At 59.5% G+C, this 21,934-nt stretch overlaps 2 protein-coding genes across 2 annotated transcripts; one reads left to right on the top strand and one right to left on the bottom strand.

Annotated features, from left to right (window-relative positions):
• Positions 1-1,130: 1,130 nt before the first annotated feature.
• On the bottom strand, positions 1,131-5,384 carry LOC114062102 (contactin-4-like). Its single transcript, XM_027893164.1, has 6 exons — positions 5,260-5,384; positions 3,761-4,090; positions 3,402-3,671; positions 3,158-3,217; positions 2,010-2,058; positions 1,131-1,292 (listed from the first exon to the last, which is right to left on the bottom strand). Exons 1-6 carry the CDS (start codon positions 5,345-5,347, stop codon positions 1,289-1,291), a joined length of 801 nt encoding a protein of 266 aa, XP_027748965.1. The 5' UTR covers positions 5,348-5,384; the 3' UTR covers positions 1,131-1,288.
• A 5,394-nt stretch (positions 5,385-10,778) lies between these two features.
• LOC114062100 (tumor necrosis factor ligand superfamily member 10-like) lies at positions 10,779-16,191 on the top strand. Its single transcript, XM_027893159.1, has 5 exons — positions 10,779-11,070; positions 14,117-14,263; positions 14,532-14,568; positions 14,956-15,063; positions 15,383-16,191. The coding sequence occupies exons 1-5, from the start codon at positions 10,819-10,821 to the stop codon at positions 15,817-15,819; spliced, it is 981 nt and encodes a 326-aa protein (XP_027748960.1). The 5' UTR covers positions 10,779-10,818; the 3' UTR covers positions 15,820-16,191.
• Positions 16,192-21,934: the final 5,743 nt, after the last annotated feature.

A 21,934-nucleotide genomic window follows, 5' to 3' on the forward strand; every position in this document is an offset into this window, starting at 1 on the left:
GCGTACACGCATTTATTAGCAGCAACAGACACTATAAAAAAAACACCACAAAGTCTCCAAAACTATTTGCAGACAACTCCCTGAAACACTTAGAAAAGTGCTTTTTGTAAAACTGTGTGACTGCATTTCACACCTGCAAGTGCAACAAGGAACAAGACAACCTGCCCTGCAGCAGGTTTCAACAGGGTTGGAACCTCAAACCACACAAACTCTTTTGCTTCCTTGAATCGCTCCAAGAAACCCCAGGCTGAGAGCCTATCCCAGTGATCTCTCCCACAGTTTGCCACTTTGCTCCATGGAAAGAGGTGTAGGAGAGCTCAGGGATGGGATTTGAGCCTCTCCCAGGAGAAGCTCTGTTCTCTGAGAAAGGATAACTCTGGGGAGAGGGAAACTCCCCTGCCCTGGCCAGGAAAACTCTTGCAGTTCTTCAGGCAAGACCCCAGCACAGAAACACCCCCCTGAACCAGTGTCTCAGGGCACAGAGAGGTCCACAAGTGACCAGGACACCCAACACCCATTCCAGGACAGGAGGGGACAGGCAAGGCTGACCTGGCCACATCCGACCTGGCCAAGGCTGCTCTCACTTGTTGGAGCAGCAAACAGGAAGCACAAGCTGGCACTGACACACAGCCAACCCAGTTGGCTCGTGGTGGGAAGAGGAGGGGATGTCTTCAGGGCTGTCCCCAGATCCTGCCAGAGCCCAAGGAGAACAGAGATGGGCTCAGGAGCATCTCAACATCATCCAGCAGCAGGGATTTCTTTGGGATTTGCTTTTGAGAACTGAACTCCTTTGCTGTTCCCCCATTCCCTGCCACCTTCCACTGCCTCCCTCCCCTCCTGGATGCACACACAGCAAAATCCTGCCCTTTTTCCTCCCTCTGAGGGACAAATGGAGTGGAAAGCCCACAGAGTGCCCCTGGCACAGCAGGGCTGGCACCAACACAGCACTTCCCAGCATCCCCAGGACTGTGGATCTGCCCAGTGTGGATGGTGGCTCTTTCCAGAGCCATAAGCCTATCCAGGCCTCTGGAGGAAGCCAGGAGAGGGATGGAGAGATGGAGCAGGCACAGCTGTGCCCACCTTCCCCCCAGAGATGCACGAGGGGCCCTGGGAAAGAGCAGGACAACACAAACAGTCCAAGCCGGTGTTTTCCAAAAAAATTGTGGGTGTCAGCAGCTTGAACACTTCAGAGGTGAGCCCAGGAGAGGCTAGGACTGGATGGAACACCCGGTATTCCCAGCAACATCCATCATCAGGGAAGGGCAGCGAGGGAACAGCTGAGGCAGCTCTACCTGCAAGGAGAGGAAAGGTTCTCATCTGAGCCATGTCCTGGGCATGGATCCTCCATCTGCTGCTCACTTGGACCCTTCTGAGGCCTCAAGCAGCTCAGGGTGTCCCATGCTGGCAGTGGTAGTGCCAGAAGGTCTGGAATTCCGCTCTGCTCCAAACTCCAGGAGATGCCTTGGCCAATTTATCCCTGGGAGGAGTTACCTGGGACCCACCTGGCTGCACAAGACACCTGAGAGCTCTCTTGTTTTCAACCAGCAGCAATGTGGGATGGGTTTTCCATCCTTAGGGACCCACTACCCTCCAGGAAGCTCTAGTTAACAGCCTGAGTGTGTTTGTGGTCACACAGACTGAGCAATTTCTGAGAACATTTCAAGACTCGCTCGCTTCCCAGAAATCTCTGGAGTATTCCAAAACCCACCCATTAAAGAGCGTGTTCCAGAGCTAAGATAACCAGGAGCATCAGGCTCTGGGGTTGGGAATCAAGAATATTTCCAGAATAAACCTCAGAGTAAATCCCAGTGGGGATTAAACAGAGGAGGACAGAGTGGGGAGAGCAGCCCCTCCCCTGCCTCTTACCAGGAGAGGCTGGGATAGCACTCCAAGCTCCCCCATTTCTCCAGCTTGCTCAGATCCAGCCAAGGACAAACTTGGGCTTGTAGAGAGTAAATTTTGGCTGGAGAAGCAGGGCCACCCCTAGGAGGGGGCTGAAGGCATCTTACCTACAGAGCAAAAATGGCATCTCCATTTCCCTGCACCAGACGAAGATACCTGGGGATAAAAGCAGCCATCAGCATCATCCCAGAATGGTTTGGATTGGAAGGGACCTTAAAGCCCATCCAGTTCCAAACCCCTGCTATGGGCAGGGGCCTTCCACTAGACCAAGTTGCTCCAAGCCCCATCATCCCCATCTCCATTAAACACCCTGGAGATGGTGCTCCAGCTGGGAAACCTCAACCCAGGAGCATCCACCAGCCCTTCCCAATGCAGGGCTGGGGTTTGGGGTATGGGGGAGACCCCCCTGCCCAACCCCACAGTGCCCCACATGTCCCAGTCCCATCAGCAGCCAGGGAGGGGACCGGCCACCAGCCCTGGCCACGTGTGAGCAGGGACAAAGGGAGTGTGATGGGATGAGCAGGGCAGGAGCACAGCCAGGAGCTCTTCCAGCACCTCCCCAGGGCCCACAGGCTTTTCACAGGAAAAACCTGAAATGTTTGTGCAATAACAAAAAGCACCTACAACCCCCAGGGAGAACCTCCCACTCCATTCAAACCACCATATCCAGGTCCAGGCTTGCAGGGGGTTCTTGTTTGGTTTTTTTTTTTTCCCTCAGTTGGAAATCTGAGAATTAAAATCCCCACTTCGCCAGGGATTAGGGATGGGATGGGTTAGGATGGGATGACACACTCTCCAGCTCCAAAAAAGGAGGAAAAGCAAGACTGGAAGCACATTTCCCTTCTGAGGGCAGAAAACCACAGCAGAGCACGGTGGGGGGCTCAGGGTTGTCACCCTAGAAGGGATGTGTGACCTCCCCTGGCAACCGTGGGGTTTTCTTGGAGGCTGGCCCAGATCAGGACAGTCAAATATAACCTCCTGCCTGTTCTGGACGTGCAGGAGGGGTTTTCATGACAACCTTCCCTCTTGTGCCCAGGAGGAGGGAGGCAAAGGGAGGCAAAAGGGGACTCGGAGTGGGGACACCCTGCTTGGAACAACAGCTGGGACAAAGCCCAGCCCCTGCCTGTAGGATTTAGGGTGGCAAGGCCACACGGTGCCCTCCTGGTGCACAGCACCTGCCACATCACCCACCAGCCAGGCAGCAGGCAGGGTAAAGAGCCAGCCCAGCACCCACCAGCTCCTCCCCAGCACCCACCTGCGAGGCAGCCGACCACCACACACGCCAGGACCACGGGCAGCACCACGTTCGCCGAGTCTGCAAAGGGGAGAACCCTCATCCTCCGCACCACAGGATGTTCAGCCCCCCACCCTCCAAGCAAGAACCTGCCCACGAGGCACAGGGGGGCTGGGGCAGCAGGAGAGAGGGAGGATCCCTCTTTGGGGGCTGTTTTCCCCCCCCAGTTTCTTTCCCTGGGCCTGGGAGAGGAGCCCCCACTCACTGTGGACTTGGAGCAGGAAGGAGGTCTCGTTCTGGCTCACGGCGTTGCGCACCACGCACGCGTAGTACCCGCTGTCCCTCATCGACGCCCTGACGATGCAGAGTGTGGTGTTGTCCTCAAACTGGATGTGCTCACTTCCCAGCAGCAGCTTCCCGTTTTTCTTCCACCAGTACAAGTCTGCCTTCCCTTTCAGGACGTTGCAGACCAGTTTGGTGTCGTCCCCCGCCTTCACCGACGAGTTGCCCACGATTTCTGGCTCAGACAGCGGTTCTAGGAGAGATAGGCGGACTGTCAACGGGCAAACCTGTGGCTCCACAGATGCCAGGCCACGGAGGAGGGTTGGCCATGGCATAACTCACCAACAACGAGCAGCTGGAACCAGTCTGTGGCCTCCTCCTCGGAGCTGAGGCGGTACAGCCGCCCGTCGTCGCGCCGCAGCACCATCTGCAGCGAGAGGTTCGTCTCGTTGAACCTCGTGCGGTTCTCGTAGGGGCGAGACGTGCTGGGGGGCCGATCGAAGGCATAGCGGAGGATGACTCCCTGCTCCGTGCCAGCTCTGTACTCCCAGGACACCAGCCTGCCCACCCGCAGCCGTGGCACGGTGAGCAGCACGGTGCAGCCCACGGCCGAGACCAGGCGCCCCGAGGCCGGCCTGAGGTCCGCCGAGTAGCACGGAGCGAGTGTGCGGGCTGGAAGAGAAACCAGGAGTGACTCCACGGCTACAGAGAGCCCACTTCATCCACCTGGGAGGAGGGAGGTGCCACAGGAACCCTTCCTGGCTCAGCTGCTCACAAACAGCGGTGCTGAGGAGGGAATTATTTATAGAATCATGAATCAGGGAACAGTGTGAAAGGGACCTTAAAGATCATCCAGTCCCATGGGCAGGGACATTTTCCACTAGACCAGGTTCCTCCAAGCCTTGACCAGCTTGGCCTTAGACACTCCTAGGGATGGGGAGTGTTGGGAAGCAACCTCTGCCAGGGCCTCACCAGCCTCACAGGGAGGAACTTCTTCCCAATATCCCATCTGAACCTGCCTTCACGGAGAAGCCATTCCCTCTTGCCCTGTCACTCCAGGCCCTTGTTCCAAGTCCTTCTCCAGCTCTCTTGGAGTCCTTTTAGGATCTGGAAGGGGCTCTCAGGTCTCCCTGGAGCCTCCTCTTCTACAGGTGAACCCCTCAGCTCTCCCAGCCTGGCTCCAGAGCAGAGGGGCTCCAGCACTTGGAGCATCTCTGTGACCTCCTCTGGACTCGCATCAACAGCTCCACATCCTCCTGATGTTGTTCCCAGAGCTGGAGGCAGCTCTGCAGGTGGAGTCTCACCTGGGGGGGCAGAGGGGCAGAATCTCCCCCTGCCCTGCTGCCCACGCTGTGAGGATTCAGCCCCCTTGGCCGTTGAGCTTCTCACCCACCAACACCCCCAAGTCTTTAGGCAGCGACACCGAAACGCTCCTCCCACGCTGCAGGGGCACAGACCCCCCGGGCACAGCCACCGCCCGCGGGGCCCTGCCAGGAAAACGCGCCGAGAGCCGAGAAAAGCCGCAAGTCCCTCCCCGACCTTCCTCTAAAAGCTTTTCTCGGGGATTGAGGCGCGCCCGAGCCTGGGCTCGCCTTGGCTCCTGAACACAGGCGCCAGGAGCAGCCCCCGCGCCCCCAGGGCCGGGAGGGACCCCCGCCCGCCTGTCCCCCCCGAGCCTGCCCCCAACTCGTCCCAACTCAGCAAAGCCTCCCCAGAACGCGCCGGGTGAGACCCACGGGCACCCCCGGAGCGTGACCGACCCCCACGCGGGACGCGGCCCGGGGGGGGGGGGGGGTGTCCCGGGTATTCCCCCCCCCGCTCCTGCCGGGACAGAAACTCGCCTGTGATCCCCGGGCCGGCTGCCGCGCTGCCGGGGGCGAGGAGGAGGAGGAGGAGGCGGAGGAAGGGGAGGAGGGGGAAGGGGAACATCTGCGGGACCGGTGGAGCGGCTGCTCCGCCACGAGACACCGGCAGGTCCGTTGGGGCGGGACCGGGCGGTTCCGGGCGGTTCCTCCCCTTCTACTCCTCCTCCTCCCCTCCTCTACTCTCCTCCTCTCCTCTTTTAGTCTTCCCTATCCGCGCCCCCCTCCCTCATTCTTCCTCCTCTTCCCTTTCTCTCCCCTTCCCTCCTTTCCCTACCTTCTTCCCCTCCTCCTCTCTTCTTTCCTGTCCTCCTCGTCTCTCTCTCCTTTCTCGTCCTGTCTTTCTCGTCCTGTCTTTCTCGTCCTGTCTTCTTCTCCCTCCCCTCATCTCCCGCTCCTGTCTTCCTCTCTTCCTCCTCTCCTCCTCCTCCTCTTCCCTTCCTCTCTTTCTCTTCTCCTTCCCTCCTCTGCCCTCCCCAGGACATCCAAACCCAACCCACAGAACGCCCCCCAAGGCCCTGGGCGCTGCCTTCTCCTGCCCCCCCCTCCCCTGTCCCAGCTCTACCTGTCACGGTGCAAAACCCCCAAATCCCTTCAGAGAGGCGCTAAGAGAACGGCCTTACCCCATCCCCTTCCCCCGGGAGTCCTTCACGGGGCAAAGGATCCCACCACAGCAACAAAAACTGGGAATTAATCATTTCCTGGAGCAGTCCTTCAGCTCCAGGGAGGGCTGTGGGAAAGATGAGACCGCGGCTGGGACACAAAGATCCCGCTGCTCCCCCAGGAGGTTCATCACGGAATGTTCCGTGGGGAACAGGTGGGGAGGGAGAGGATGTTCTTCTCCTTCCCTGGGTGGTTTCCATCACTTGGGCAGCCTGGGAGGATGAGGAGGGCACAAACAGATGTTTCGTGGCAGGAAAAGCCTACGTGATGCTTTTGGGGGCTGGAGGCTGGGAAACCAACCCTCAAGATACATAGACAAATAAATATAGATTAGATATAGATATAAAAAGAAATATAGGCATAAATAGATAGATACAGATATATAGATTAGATGCAGACATAAAAACCTCAGCCAAGTCAAACTGGTGCAGGAGATCTTCCTGCTGAAGGCAGGCTCAGACACCCTTCCTGACACCTATTCCTGACCCCCAGCAACCTCAGAAACACAACAAACTCCACATCCATCACCTCTGGGTCCCCTTGGACCCTATCCAGAGGGACATTTTCCCCTGGAGGAGGGTGGCTTGGCAGCCTGCACCCCCTCAGAGGGGAGATGCTGTGGTGGGATCAGCGATGTGGATGGAAGCAGTGGCGTCGGGTGCTCCCAGGGCAGGCGAGAGAGGACACACATCTGATGTGGCTGCAGCTGGGAACAGGATGAATTCACACCTCCTGGTATCAGGGAGAGCAGGGCTGGGGGTAGGACGGAGGCACCACACCCGAAAAAGCCTCACACAAAGCTTTTGGGGTGTCTCGTGGGTGTCTCTGCTCCCTCCGTGACCCCTCCAGGACCAGCGAGGGGAGCGTGGCTGCAGGGATGGGGATGGAGCAGGGACCAGACCCAGCATGGCCAGAGATCTCCAGAAGGACCTCAAGAGGAGGAACGCGGACTCAGGCAGGAGCCACGCAGCCATCCCACTAGAGGGAGCGAGGAGATCAGCTGTCCGAGAAGCGAGCTGAAGCGCTGGGATGAGGGAGCCCAACCCAGGGAAGGAGCTGCAGCAGAAAGTCATGCCCAGCTGGAGCCCGGGGATGGTCCTGGCCAGGGCATCTGGAGCTGCTGACCCACCTTGGGATGTTCCAGAGGGTGTTGCTGGGTCAGCAATTAGGGCTCTCTATCCCTTGCTGGTCTGGGGCTTCACAGGGCTCCTCCACCCAAACTCCCACAAGCAGCACAGGAGCAGCCCTGGATCACCATGGAACGTCCCTGCTCCTCCCTTCCCTCCCTTGGCTCCCAATCTCCAGGTCCCACTCCCAGCCTGAGGTGAGCCAGGGCTGTGAGCACCAGCCTGTGCCCATCCAAGCCAACCCATCCTGTCCCCTTTGGGGCCTGCCATGTGTGGGGCTGCAGCAGCTCTGGACATGTCCTGCTGCCACCAAGCAGGGAAGGCCTCCACCCTCCCCACAACATCAGGGACAAGCAAAACCTGGCCCCAGCCCCAGGTGGGGAGAGACTCAGGGAAGGGCTGGGGGTGCTGCCAGGGTTTGGGGGAAAGAGGCTGGATCCTCAAGGCTGATTCCTCCCTGTAGGAGCCCAAAGGCTGAGAGATAGGGGCCAAAACTTGCTGCCTCTCCACACTGCGCAGCCAAAGCCAGGTGTGCATGAACCCAAAATGTGCAAGGTTCACCCCAAAACAGTGTTTCTGTAAGACAGAGGCAGGCAGGGAACACACACCCTCCCCCTCCACCCTGTGAGCTTCCCCAAGAAGGTCAAGGGGCCTCTCTCAGCTCCACAGGCAGTGAATGGACTTCAGCGTCTTCACAAGGAGCTGGAGAGAGAATTCTGGGGAGGGGGAGGGAGGAGGGGATGGAAAAGTGCTGAGCCAGCAGGAAACCTGCAGTGGAAGGCTCTGAGTCAGCCCCAAGCATAGTTTCGCTGAAATCAGCCTCCCCAGCCTCCACATAGCTCCAGATTCCTGGGAGACAAGGCAGAGGGTCTCTGCCCTCACACAAGAGCTGGAGAGGGACTTTGGACAAGGGGCTGGAGTGATGGGACAAGGAGGAATGGCTTCCCACTGTCAGAGGGCAGGATTAGATGGGATATTGGGAAAAAATTCCCTGTGAGGGTGGGGAGGCCCTGGCACAGGTTGCCCAGAGAAGCTGTGGCTGTCCCATCCCTGGAATTGTTCAATGCAAGGTTGGACAGGGCTTGGAGCAACCTGGGACAGTGGAAGGTGTCCCTGTCCGTGGCAGGGGGTGGATCGAGGTGAACTTTAAGGTCCCTTCCAACCCAAAGCATTCTGGGATTCTGATTCCATGGAACTAAGGCCCTCTGAGAGCCTATACAGGAGAGGGGGAAGCTGGGCCTTGGAATAAAGCTGGATATGGGAGCAAGGCTGGTCCCTGGCACCAGGAGAGGGCAGGGCAGGGCTGAGCCCAGGGCAGGGTTCCCAGTGGGTGCTTCACTGCTCCAGAGGGTGAGTTGATCCTGTGCATCAGCTGGATCCACTGACCTTCCTGTTGGAGGTAGGGTGTGATGGGGAAGAGGTTTTTCCCCGAAAAAACACTTCAGCACAGGAACTGATCGATTCAAATCGAAAGACAAACATCTGAGGGCACATTCCAGGGAGGTTACAGCAGCTCCTGAGCCGCACACGATGACTCCACGTCCCAGGGGCTGCTGTTTCCTGACAGAGGATCAGGGTCGTGTGGCCAACACGTTTGGAATCCTCAGCTGCTGGAGCCAGTGCCAGGCTGGGCTTTGCTTAAAGGAGCAGCCACGGGGAGCTGAGACCTGGCTCTGGGGCTTCCCCAGGGAGGGATGTCTTACAGTGACCCAGCTCAGGGGGGTCCAGCCTTGGCCAACCCACAGACATTCCATAAAACATGGAAAATAACGTAAATGGCACATTCTACCCTCCTGCCTGAAGCAAACTGAAGCGAGTCCAAGGGACAGGCTGGGAAATCCCAGAGATACAATTCCCATCTCCATGCAGGTATCCCCTGCTGGGTTTCCCCCGTCCCAGCCCCTCATTGATGCCACTGGGAGATTCCAACAAACCCCTCTCCCGCTCCCCTGCACTTGCTCTGCACCACGGAGCACTGAGGAAACAGATTTCCAGGCTCCACTGACCCAGCTCTCCCAGTGCAGGACCAGGAAACATGAGAAATGAAAAACAACTCCTCAGCCAGGACCGAGGCATTTTTTTTCCCTGGCTCCCACCCAGTTTTCTCTGCACAGTTCCAGTTCTGGTCCTGCCCTGGCTCACAGACAAATCTCCCTTCTCCAAGGCCTGGAGAGCAGCTCCAAGCTCCAGGTTCTGGTCGCTCCTGGCTTCCCTCTTCTCTTTGGCAGAGCCCAGCTGTGCCCCTGCCCCGTCTGATGGAGCAGCACAGGGATCAGCAGTCCCAAGTTGCTTTAGAACATACATCCACGTCCCACACTGCAAACCACAGAACCATGGAACAGTTTGGGTTGGAAAGAATCCTAAAGCTCATCTGGTTCCAACACCCTGCCATGGGCAGGGACACCTTCCTCCAGACCAGGTTGGAAAGTAGTTTGTTTCCCAGATGGGCCTTTTCCAGCTCTTCCCTCTTCACCCAATTCTGCAGGTCCTGAGCCTTTTTCATGAGAACAACCTGGAGGGTTTATTTGTCATCGCATTGTTCAGACAGAATTTCATTTCCCCCCAAACTCAGTTTCCTCCCCAAATTCCATGGAAGGCATCTCACCTGGGGAAGCAGCTCCTTGCCAGGGCAGGGATGGTGCCACAACAGAGCAGCAACGAGCTCTGGGCACCGGGTACACACTGAGCTGGCAGAGAAGGGGGGAAAAACACTCATGGGCTTGGCAGAGACTTTGGGGTGGAAGATCCCCTGGTCTCAGGAGCATCCAGAGTGAAGCAACATGAGGTGGAACGGGCAGGATTTCCCCAAGGAGTCCATCAGCCCCTTCCTGCTGGAAAAGAGAGGTGGTAGTTGTGAGAGGCCAGCAAGCAGCCCCAGCTGAGAGGCTTTGGCTGGTAATAAATCAGTCCTCAGCCCTCCAGCATCCCTCTCCATGTCTCCTGGAGGAGACATTGGGTCCTCCCTTCTCCTCCCTGCTCCTGCAGCTTTGATCTGAGCAAGGTTCCAGTGCAGCTCAACAGGGGATGGGGAACAGGGGAGTGCAGGCCCCAAACTACAGCACTGTGGCTTTTTTGTTTAAAGAGCAAGAGGCAAAACCTTTCTGCTATCCAGAACACACCAAGAAAATCACCAGCCTCCTGCCCATCCTCTGCCTTTGCCCATCACAGCCCACTGGAGATATTCAGAGGCACTGGAAACACAGGTCCAACAACTGATTAGATCCATGATCCACAGGCATTTGTACAACCTGGCCAAAGGCTTTTACAACAGCAATACAAGCTGATAAAGCGACTAATTACTCCCTTTCCCGCATCTGGGAGGTCATTAGGGCAGGTCACAGGGCCATGCATGGAGTCAGGGGCGCCCAGGGGCCACCAAGAGCATCTGCTGCCACAACCATAGCCTGGAGTGCTCGGGGAAGGAGATAGAAAAGGGCCCAGAGTCACTCTTTCCACGGCCTCACCCTGTTCCCCGGGCCCCGCTGCCCCCTGAGCCGCAGCCCCGGGGCCACCGTCGGTCCCCGCGTCACTGCTCAGTCTCGGTGTCACCGTCAGTCTCGGTGTCACCGTCGGTCCCGGTGTCACCGCTCGGTCCCCGCGGAGGTCCCGCCCCTCCTGCCTCAGGCCCCGCCCCCAGACACGCCCCCCGCCCATCGGCCCCGCCCCCCGCCTGTCGCTGCCGCCGCCGCCGTTCGGTGCCCGGGACAGCGGGACCGGGACAGCGGGACCGGGACAGCGGGACCGGGCCATGGCCCCCCACCCGCCCAGCGCCGGGCACTACCTGCGCTCCGACAGCGGCGGCTCGGAGGCGCCCATGCTGGCGGAGGGTCCCGGTCCCGGCCCCGCTCCCGGTCCGGACGGAGGCCCCGGTGCGGTGCGGGGGCAGCGGCGGCGGCGGTGCGGTCCCCTGTGGGGCAGCGTGGCTGTCATGGCCATCCTGGCAGTGCAGATCGCCTCCACCACCGTCCTCTTCGTCTACTTCACCATGGCCATCTCCAAGGTGAGCTTTGCCCCGCGACGCCCCGTCCCGTTTTCCCGGGGGGGGGCCGGGACCGGCGGCGCGGTTTCTCCACCCGGAGGGAGTTCCGGTGGCTGCAGGAGGGCTCTGCCCGCTCCCCGCTCCGCGCCTCTGCCCGCCGGGCACGGCAGAGACCGGCGCTGCCCCGCCGAGGATCCAGATGTGGCGGCGGGGGAGGGGGGTGGGCGCTGCCCCGGGCCCCCCAGGAGCCGCGGATCCAGATGTGGAATGGGGGTGGACAGAACATTGCCTGAGCTCCGCCCGGAGCTGCAGATCCAGATGTGGAGGCGAGGGCGGAGGGGTGGACTCTGTCGCGGATCCAGATGTGGAGGGACGGCGCCTTTGTCCTAGGCTCCGCCTGGAGCTCACGGTCCGCACTGGGAGGGGGGCCTTGCCCTGGGATCCCATCAGAGTCTCCAACCCCAAAGGGGGATGTAGGGGGATTTCCTTGGGCTCCAGGCCCCACCGACCTCTGGTTCCTGCTTCATCTTCCCCCATTCCCAACTCTTCCACACTTCAGGACCCCAAATCCTCCTCGCCCACTTCTTGAAATGCTGGAACCCCCCATTCCAGCACCACCTCCCCATTCCAGCAGCTCTTCTGCTCTTGCTCCTGTACAATCCCAACAACAGTGCTGAGATCCCGCCATTCCCATCTCCCGTGGGGTCACTCGGGCCAAACCACTCCCAAACTTGGCCATGATCCTGCCAACAGCTCCCCCAGCTCCCGCCAGCCGCTGATTCCAACCCACAACAACCCCCAAGCAATGTAAGGGAAACACCAGACCAGAGATCCACGGGGAGAGGGAAACTCGGGGCTGCCATGGAGGGCACCCTCATCCCTGAGGGTCCAGCAACAATCGAGTCCTGCAGTGCCAGACATTCCACAAACCACACCGGAGACGGGGAAAGGGGAAAAGCCCTGCCCACGGATGCAGGAGGAATAAACAGCCTGTCTGGAGCATCCTTTGGAGGGGGCTCCAGCCCTCCTTTAGGCTTTGTTTCCATCCCCGAGTCACGTGTGGTCCCGCTGTGAGGGATTTACATGAAAGGCGCCACATGAAAGGCGGTGGAGAGAGAGGGCGAATGAGGGAGACAGAGCCCCAGGGAAGAGCTGAAGGGAGGGGGAAACCGTGGAAATGGATCGACTGGGGCTGATTTTAGCGGCCAGTCACTGGATCCCTCCTGGGATCTGTGCTGGGAACAGGGAGTCAGACTCCTGGAGCCCCTTTAGGTCCTGGAAGGGGCTCTCAGGTCTCCCCGGAGCCTTCTCATCTCCAGGTTGAACCTCCCCAGCTCACCCAGCCTGGCTCCAGAGCAGAGGGGCTCCAGCCCTCGGAGCATCTCCGTGGCCTCCTCTGGACTCGCTCCAACACCTTCCCGGGCCGGGCTGACCCCGGTTCCGCGGGAACACTCCATAGTCAGCGCTCCGGGCAGCCCGGGGGAGCCGCACGGGTGTGCCCTGCCCGAACACGCACCCACCGCGGGGATGCCGCGGGAACAGCCCCATCCCTCGGGATTCACTGTCTTGGCACCACCCGGCCCCCACCTGGGCGGCCAGGTGTGTGCAGGGAACACCCTCCGGGGTCACCTGCAGCCCATCCGTAGGGAATTGTGCCCCCCTGGCAGGTCCAGCCAGGGCACAAGAGCGCAGAAAGGAACCCTAATCCCTTCAATCTGACACCACGTGGCTGTCCTGCAGATACAGAGTCTGTATTGATCCCAGTATCCTGTGGATCTAGAGGCTGTATTGATCTCAGTATCCTGCAGATCTAGAGGTTGTATTGATCCCAATATTCTATGGATTTAGAGTCTGTATTTATCCCCATATTCTGCTGATAGAGAGGCTATCCTGATCCCAATATTCTGCAGATCTAGAGGCTGTATTGATCCCAATGTTCTGTTGATATAGAGGTATATCCACATGTAGATGGGATGTAGATCCCAAAGGTGAGCACATCCTGGTGTGAGGCAGTGAGTACCCACAGCTGTGGAGTACAGGGGTCTGGGGGTGTTCAGAGCAAGCCAGGACATGGGGAACATGTGGGGTGCTGGAGGTGGCCAAGCCCCAGGTGACGACATGGCCACCCAAGGCCTCCCAGCTCTGTCCTGGGAACCACCCAGGTGGCATAGGTAGGGTAGCCAATAGGTAGGGTGGCCACCAGGTGTGATGGTCACCACAGCCACACCACGGCCAGAGTGGAGCCGGGACAGCCCTGGGACAGCTGGGGAAGGGAAGGCTTCCCATCCCAAACCATAAGCCAGGACAGGGAAGTGCCCAAGACCTGCCTGAGCTGCCCTGGCACTGCTCAGGATCCCAGCTCGGCAGCTGGAAGAGCCGAGCTGTGCCAGAGCTTGTTTTGCAATCCCAGCCCGGGTCGGGAAGCAGGAGGAGCGTGGCCCTGGCTGCCCAGGCACGTCCAGCCTCCTGCAGCAGCTCGTGCTTCCCGGAATCCACAGAGCCAAGGCTGGTGAGGCAGCTCCTGCCCCAGAGCACTGAGCACCTCCTGGAGCTGGAGAAGCCTCATTTTCCCCAGGGGTGGGAGGGAGAGAGAAAGGAGATGGATAATGGGAATTTTGGGTTATTTACTTGGTGCTCTGTGCCTTGTGAGAGTCCTTGAGTCCTGCCTCCTCCTCCTCCTCCCGCTTGGAGCTGGAACTCCGTGAAAGGGGCTGGAGTGCTTCCAGAAGCACTGGGATGGGCTTCTGCAAGGGATCATGGGAGGACAAGATGAGATTTAGCATGTCCAATCCACAAAAAAACAGAACTTTGACTGAACTCGGATCCACCCAGCCTCCTACTGCCCCCTCCATCCCACACAGGAGACACAGCTGGGTTTGCATCCCGGTGGTGCCGTCGGTCCCACCGCCAGCTCTGGGACTGGGGCAGCTCAGGGTTGTTCTCTGAGCCCCCCTGATGCTGGAGGAGCCAGGATGAAGGTGGCCATCCTGCGTCCACACCCCACAGGGATCCCCTACTGTTACCCCCATCCATCCCAGTTTGACATCCCGGTTTGTTTCCATCCCAGCTGAAATCCCAGGCTCCGGGGAGTGCGGAGGAGCTGCGGTGTCTGCAGATGCTCAATCAGCAGGCCGAGGGCTCCAGCCTGGAGGAGCTGAGCAGCAGCCAGACCTGTATCAAGCTGGCCAGCACCATCAAAGCCTACGTGGCCACGGTGAGCCCTGGGACCAGGGGAGGATGGGAGAGCTCCTGGCTACCCCCCTGCCTCAGCTTGCCCATCTGCCTCACTGCAGGGCTGGGAGGGGGGGAATGGCAAGGATGGTCTGAGGAGGGGGCTGGACTCAGGCCCTCCACAGCAAGGAGGTGGTGGGGCACAGGGACAGTGTGACAAACAGGGTGATAGGGGCTTGGAGGAGGAGCTGGGATGTGGGGAACCCCTGCTTCACCTTTGACCGTGGGACATTCTCCTCTCTGTGGCCCAGGTGACAGAGAACATCCTCCGCAGGAGCGCAGTGAAGGGTGAGTCTGTCCTGGCCCAGCTCCAGGGAGGCAGCCAGAGCTGGGATCCACGTGCATGCACTGGGATGTCAGCAGGGTGGGGGGCTGATGGGCTCCAGCCCTGGCTCTGGTGCTGTGAGCTGGGCAGGAGAGGGGAGAATCAGGATTGTTCCACTGGGTGGTGAAGGGCACACATCCCAGGAATGGGCTGGAGGGACAGCCATGTCCATCTGTCTGGAGTCAGGGAAGCAGGGCCATGGGACAGCTCAGACACACTAGATAATGATTGACAAGACCCCGAATAACCTTCTTCTCTGATGGGTCAGTGGGGCATTTCCCTGCCCTGCTGGCACAGGGCTGGGTGTCCCCACGCCTGGTCCTCTACAGCTGACTGTCCCTTTCCCACAGAGGCCCGGCAGAGCTACTTGAACACCTCAGAGGGGCAGGTTCCTCCCAAAACAGCCAGGAAGCCCTCTGCACATCTCACCCTCCGCCCGCAGAGCCTGAGCCAGGATGGTGAGTCAGGGGGTCCCGGTGTGCTCCAGTGGGTTTCCAAGATGGGAACAGGGGAGACAACTCCCCAGAAGGGCAGGGGACCAGGACAGGGAAATGGGGAGCCCCACTGGGCACTGAGTGGTCTCGGAGGTGGGAACAAGGGAGAAACCTCTCCCAAAGGGCAAAGGACCAGCATGGGAGGAGGTGTTGGGTGGCAGATGGGGACGAGTCCAAAGCCATCTTCTCCACTCCTCCAGACTGGGAGAGAGTTCGAGCCACCCCCTCCCCTTCCCCTGAACCTGCCAGGTCTCTCCCCTCGGTGACCCCTCCCTTCCCCCAGGAGTCTCGGAGCGCTTCGGGAACCTGTCGCAGTCGTGCCGCCACGCCATCACGCGCTGGGAGCACAGCACCCTGCACTCCCACCTGCAGAACATCACCTACCGCGACGGGCGGCTGCGGGTCGAGCAGCCGGGCAAGTACTACGTGTACTCCCAGATCTACTTCCGCTACCGCAGCGCCGGCGCCCAGGACTCGGGCCCGCAGCTCGTGCAGTGCATCCAGTGGCAGCCCTCCCGCAGCCAGCCCATCCTGCTGCTCAAGGGCGTGGGCACCAAGTGCTGGGCGCCCGAGGCGGACTACGGGCTGCACGCGCTCTACCAGGGCGGGCTCTTCGAGCTCAAGGCCGGCGACGAGCTCTTCGTCTCCGTGTCCTCCTTGGCCATCGACTACAACGACGCAGCCGCCAGTTACTTCGGGGCCTTCCGGCTCGACCTGTGACACCCCCTCTGCTCCCACCTGCCCGCTGGTGCTCCCGCGTGGCCCCAATGGCCAGGGGGTGACACAGGGTCCTTCCCGGTGTGCCTTGTCCTTTGCGGTGAGGGACAAGACAGAGAGGGCACAAGGGAAGGCTCCCCGCAGGGACCTGCTGTGCTTGGGGCCACCATCCAGGTGGCAGGAAGCCTGAGAGCCTGGAAAGGTCCCCAGGGACCTACAGGGGACATGCACGATGGGAGATACCCCAGCCCTGGTGGCACATCACCTCCCAGGGGCTCCCTGCAGCAGGAGGGGCACCAGGGCCACGTCCACCCTGGCAAGACATGGCAAGACACAGTGTCCCTGTGATGGGGTGGCCCTCCATGAGTGTGACCCCACCTCAGGCAGGGGCAGCCCCAGCTGGGCTGTGGGTGCCAGGGACCCTGGGCTGGAGGTGCTGGGGCAGCAGCCGGGGTGAGCAGGGGCACAGGGGACACAGGGCTGGCACCCCCAGGGCTCGGCCTTCGGGGAAAGGAGCGATGGAGTTTCGATTTGGGCAGATCAGAAACCTGGGGCCACGCCAGTGATGGGCTCGGGGAGGGCAAAGGGCGGGACCGTGACAGCGGAGCAATCACCAGCCCCAGCACCACACCCGGCACGTGGCACTGGGCAATGCGGTGCCCCAGCCAGGCTGCACGGGACCAGGAGCTCCATCACTGCTGCCCAAGCACCTCTTCCCTTGGGCATTTGTCCCCCCAGCCCTGAGGGACCAGAGCAGCCCCCACCTCCTCACCCCTGCAGCCCTGGCAGTCCCTCACCTGCAGGATTCCAGCACCGGGTGAGCCCGGGCAGGACCTCGGAGGGACCAAACCCACCCCAGGTGATGGAGGCCACCTCAGAGGCCAAAGAGGGCTTCGGGCAGGGCCCAGCTGGCTCAGCCCACGGACACCAGGGTGGGCACAGCCCCTTTTTCTAATTACCCCTGTACTCTCTGTATCCTACTAAGACTGTGGGTGTGTATGGACAGGACAGGAGTGTGGGCTCCTGCCAAGGATGGGGGCTCCCAGGAAGGATGGGATCACCCCCATGGCTGGCACGGCTGCGTGGGGGTCTCAGTGCTAGTTGGAATAAAGCCTGTACTCCAGCATGGGTCTGGCCCCTTTGCATCAGGCACCAGGGATACGTGCCTGGGGTCTCTGCACAGGCAAGCTGGACACAGACCCAGAGGGAACAGGGACATACAGTACCTTGAGAGCCCAGCAAAGGCCCTGCCTTGTCTTGCACCCGCAGCACCCCAAAGGGCCCACAGCTCCTCACTCCATGGGTGACTGGGGCAAGACTGCCTTCATCCCCACTGGAACTGGCTCCTGCAGATCCCCCACCCAAGAGCTGAGCCCAGCCCTGCTCCTCCTCCCCTGCACCTTTCAGCTCCCAGGGGATCCCGATGCTCCTCCTCTCTCCATTTCAGGATTGCCAAGCCCAGCCCAAGGCACAGCCTGACCCCGGGGTGCCACAATGGGCTGGTCCCCACCACGCCGTGGCCGGGCAGGGGCTGCTCCTGGCTCTGCCGTGGCTCACACAGCTTTCCAGGCCTGACCCCCACCCACTGCATCCTCGGCTGGGCCTGGGGGGCTGGGCCAGGTGGTTCCCATATCCCTCCACACCCCCAGGTGTTTGGCATTCCCACTCACCAGTGCCCATCTCCTGCAGGTTCCTGCTCCAGGGGGGGCTGATACAACTCTCCCAGAGGAACAGTGCCACCCTGGCACCCAGAGCCTCCAAAAACTCATCCAAAGCCAGAGAGCACTGAGAGCATCCTCCTGCTGCCTCCAAAGGGGTCACAGGGCTGATCCCCCCATGGCAGGGCTGTGGGGTCCCATTTCCCAAGTCACCATGGGGGGAGGGAGGGACAGAGGGATGATGGAGGGATGGAGGGAGCTGAGCTGAGCCTCAGCTCTGCAGCACTTGCCCCAGAGCATGTTGGGCTCTTGCCCAAAGCAAACAAAACCTGAAAGCGCACTCCAAACCCCTCCATTCCAAAACCACGTTGAAAATGATCCCTTTCCCACCACCTCTAATCCCAGCTCCTCCTGTCCCAGCCACCTTGGTGACCCACGGTAGGAATGGGGATTCCAGGGCTCTTGACATCCCCACCAGTCCCAACATCCCCCTTGGGGACCGCTGAGCTCATCCCTGCTCCACATCCCGGCTCCTCTGGCAGCAGCCACGGGAGCTCAGAGCTGAACCAGCCAAGGCAGGGTTGCTGGAAACGCAGCAGGTGGTTCCAAGATTTCCTCTGAAAGGGGGTTTAAAGTGGACACGGCCCGGTGGAGGCGGCAGGAGGTTGTGTTTGCCGTGAAGGAAGCAGGGAAAGCAGCCCCGTGTGCGTGAGTGGGGAGAGCCGGGCCCGGCGCCAGCGGGCCACGGGCCACTCCGCTTTCCTGGAAAGGAGAGGGCTCGTGGGCGGAAGGACTGGGGAAGGAGAACTCCACCAGCATCAGGGCAAAGAGCAGCCTCGCCCCGTCTGGGGAGAGATGAGTGGTACAGAGAGAGACGGGATGGAATTCCTCCCTGTGAGGGTGGTGGGGAGCCCTCTGCCCCTTCCATCGTGCTTCCTGCCCTGGTGCTTCCAGCAGATGGGCTCAGCCTGGCCAGGGACATGCAGCCTGGCTGACTGTTCCCACCTGGACAACAAGTGGATTGGGTGGCAGCAGAAAAACCCAGCCTCCACCAAAACCTCCCTGCACCAACACTGCCTGCCCCAGGACACGCTCCAGGGAAGAGAGGAGAACAAAGTGTGGAGAGACCTGGATGAGGGTTCGACACTGGTCTCCAAATGAGGAAGTAAATAAACCATCTCTCATAGAGATTTTTTTTTCTTATTCTTAATGTTGTTTATTAAAAAAGACATCCCGCTATTTTAACTTGAGTACTCCTGACAAGTTCACTGTAGCTCCTACTGGAAAGTCAATGGTCACTAAATCACCTTTGCATCAAAGGACTGAGCTGGTCCTGCTACATCCTTCCCAAAATCTGTTTTCTTTGGGCTTTTTTTTAAAGGCAAGCAAGAGCAGAAACACCACCAGTGCTTCAGGTCCTGGAAGGAGGAGTGTGGTGGAGGCACAACAGATATCTGCTTTCAAAAGATTCCTTACTAAATAATGTCACAACAGTTCCCTTACCCAGGGAAACTCTTTAATTCTGGCATCACCAATTCACTTCATTTGCATCCAGCTCAGTCTGTGGAACAATGCAGTTATCTCAAATACTTCTACAAACATATTGCCCAGAGTTTCACCTGGTCCTGCACTATTGGACATGCTCAGCAGCAGCAGAGGCCATGGCCTTCCCTCTGGATCCCAGCCAGATCCTTCCCTGCAGCTGAGGGCAGAGCTGGGAGAGGCCAGGGCAGGTGGGGACGTGCTGTGGGAACACAACACGTGCTCTGGGGGAAGAGGCGCCTCGGTGCATGGACCAAACCTCTCCCACAGCGAGGAGCAGTTTGGCTTTCCTGTGCCAAAGGCAGGGCAGATCATCCCACACAATCCAGGGCTGCTTTCCCCGTGCCTCCTGTGACAGCACATCCCTCTGGCTCAGAGCCACACAGACAAAATAATGAAATTCCCCAAAACCGAGAGCTCCAGCTCCCCAGGCAGCACATCCCTGTAGTGACAGCTTCAAGAGTTCCCAACCCTTCCTTGATGGCCTTAGGCCAAAGGAGGGCAGGGTTAGATGGGATATTAGGGAAAAATCCTTCCCTGTGAGGGTGGGGAGGCCCTGGCACAGGTTGCCCAGAGAAGCTCTGGCTGCCCCTGGATCCCTGGAAGTGTCCAAGGCCAGGTCAGATGGGGCTTGGAGCAACCTGGGACAGTGGAAGGTGTCCCTGCCCACGGCAGGGGGTGGCTGATCTTTAGGGTCTCTCACAACCCAAACCATTCCATGAGTCTATGATTCCCTCCTGCTCTAAACCAGACGGGAGGTGGGGAGCGACTGTAGCACTAACATCGATTCTGCATTGACCTGATTTCTCACGGCCCCTCCATTTGGATTCGATCCAGGCAGAGACTGCTTCCTGCAACCACTGACAAGGGACCCTCTTATCTCCCCTGCAGAGGAGCTGTTTCGCCTCAGTGCCGAGGAGCCCAGCCCAGGGCGTTCACGGCCCCGATCCCTTTGTCTCTAAATAAATCCTCCGTTCAAAGGCCCTTTTTTCCCCCGTTTGTTGTTATGAGCCAGCTCATCACTACCTCCAAGTCTCCATCTCCTCCCAGACAAGATCTCGTTTTACTTTCAAGTTCCCAGCCCGGCCCGAGTTTGCGGCGGGAGGAGGAAATCCACTCCAAAAAACACGTCACCGCCCCAGGAAATCATTCCTTGGGGCGTTGTAAATAAAGCATACAAAGAAAGGCAGCGGGGTGTGACCCCCCCCCATCGCTGCTGGCACCCCACGCTCTGCCCCAGGGTACGCACCAGCCACCGCTCCCCCCAGGCAGTGATTCAGCCTGGAAAAGGGCAGACAAAACAGAAACCTTTTTTGCTACAGCACAAAGGATTATGGAGCTGCAGGAGGCAGGATGCTCGTTAAACCCTTGGGAAAACATTAATGCTGGGGCGCCGTGACCAAGCAGAGGGGACCCAGTGCTGCTGCAGGCAGGAGCCCGAGTTCATCCCTCACGGAATCGCGGATGGTTTGGGTTGGAAGGACCTTTAAAGGCCATTTAATCCAATCCCATCCCAGCTGTGCTGCTCCCAGCCCCTTCCCTGAGGTCCCACTGAGGAAATTAGGGGGATTTCTTTACTCCGCAGGGGCTTTCTCTCCTTTTCCAGTGCCAATTGCCTTTCCAGTGCCAATTGCTCAGCCTCTGGCTCCCAGCAGCAGCCCCCGGGGCGGCGGAGCCGATTGCAGCGGCTGTCCCTCCCCATTCCTTCCCGTTCCCTCGCAGGCACATCCCCACTGGCATCGGCCCCAGCCCCGCCCCGGCTCTGCCCTTGGGAATGACGGAGCTGTACACAAGGAAAGTGCTGAGCCAGCTCGATCCACGGGCGCACGGGCCTCGTGCACCACAGACACGCAGTTTTCCCCTTTATTTCCCCAACGCGACGAGCTGGAGGCACCAGGAAAAGATAATTCCAGTTTTAAAGAAATTTCCGCGTTTTCTGTCCCGTTCAAACCCCAGCTCTTGGGTGGAGTCCTGGAATCACAGGCTGGTTTGAGTTGGGAATTTTAAAGACCAGCTCATTCCAAGTCTCTGCCACGGTGGCTCAAAGTCACCTCCCCCACCTCCCCTCCTGCATCCAACAGCTGAGCACAGCCAGCCCTCAACCCCAAGAGACTCCCAACTATCGTGTGTCATAAAAAGGATATGGTAACCCCCTCCAGGCCCCTTCTTCCTGGGTTACTCATCTCCAGCTCCGACCTGCATCCACAGCTGTCAGCTGAAGGGAATCCCAGGGCTCCTCCTGGAGTGAAGAGCAAGAACTGGACAGGGCAAAACACTTCTCAGGAGCTGGAAGCGCCCCAGGGAAGGGGGTTCTCGGTTTCTCTGCTGCACAGAGGTTTTGATGAATCCCAGACTGGTTTGGGCTGGAAGGACCCTCAAGCTCATCTCATTCCACCCCCTGCCACGGGCAGGGACACCTTCCACGGGCCGGGGTTGCTCCAAGCCCTGTCCAAGCTGGCCTTGGACACTCCCATTTCCACCTTGCCCACACGTTCCAGACCTTCAGCCACTAAAGCAGGAAAATTAGCAGTTTCCACATTCAAAGGATCTGCCCAGCAGGAGGCACGGAAAGGCCCGGGACTGTTGGGATGTTTCCATTCTACTCTCCCATTAGCACCACGTTTCGTTTGGCGAGAGGACTCGAAATCCCGCCCACAAAAAGGACGGAGCCTCCCTAAAGCCCAGTCCTACGGGGCTTTCCCAGTCTTTCCCAAACTCTCACCCTCCCAGGCAGGAGCTTCTCCAGGACACCTCTCCCACTAAAAAAACAATCCAGGGGCCAGACACACCGACGGCTGTCGCAGAGTGAGGAGCTGCTGGGCAAGTGTTTCCTGCCCAGAGCCCCTGTTCCCAGATGGCAGAGCAGCTGCTGTCCCCTTCAACACTGTGCTCCCTGCCCTCTGCTTCCCCAGGAGCAG

Source organism: Empidonax traillii, unplaced genomic scaffold (assembly GCF_003031625.1).
Source record: "Empidonax traillii isolate 1590-97213 ecotype Southwest subspecies unplaced genomic scaffold, ASM303162v1 scaffold383:size710549, whole genome shotgun sequence".
Taxonomy (NCBI): Eukaryota; Metazoa; Chordata; class Aves; order Passeriformes; family Tyrannidae; genus Empidonax; species Empidonax traillii.

Bases quoted from the DNA above. Each gene is read 5' to 3' on its own strand.
- LOC114062102 (XM_027893164.1), bottom strand. From the start codon at position 5,347: ATGTTCCCCTTCCCCCTCCTCCCCTTCCTCCGCCTCCTCCTCCTCCTC. The intron at 4,091-5,259 runs GCGAGTTTCTGT...TTTCTCTTCCAG, and splicing joins AGCCGGCCCGGGGATCACAG to CCCGCACACTCGCTCCGTGC. The intron at 3,218-3,401 runs GTGAGTGGGGGC...TCCCCTTTGCAG, and splicing joins CTTCCTGCTCCAAGTCCACA to ACTCGGCGAACGTGGTGCTG.
- LOC114062100 (XM_027893159.1), top strand. From the start codon at position 10,819: ATGGCCCCCCACCCGCCCAGCGCCGGGCACTACCTGCGCTCCGACAGC. The intron at 14,569-14,955 runs GTGAGTCTGTCC...CCTTTCCCACAG, and splicing joins CCGCAGGAGCGCAGTGAAGG to AGGCCCGGCAGAGCTACTTG. The intron at 15,064-15,382 runs GTGAGTCAGGGG...CCCTTCCCCCAG, and splicing joins GCAGAGCCTGAGCCAGGATG to GAGTCTCGGAGCGCTTCGGG.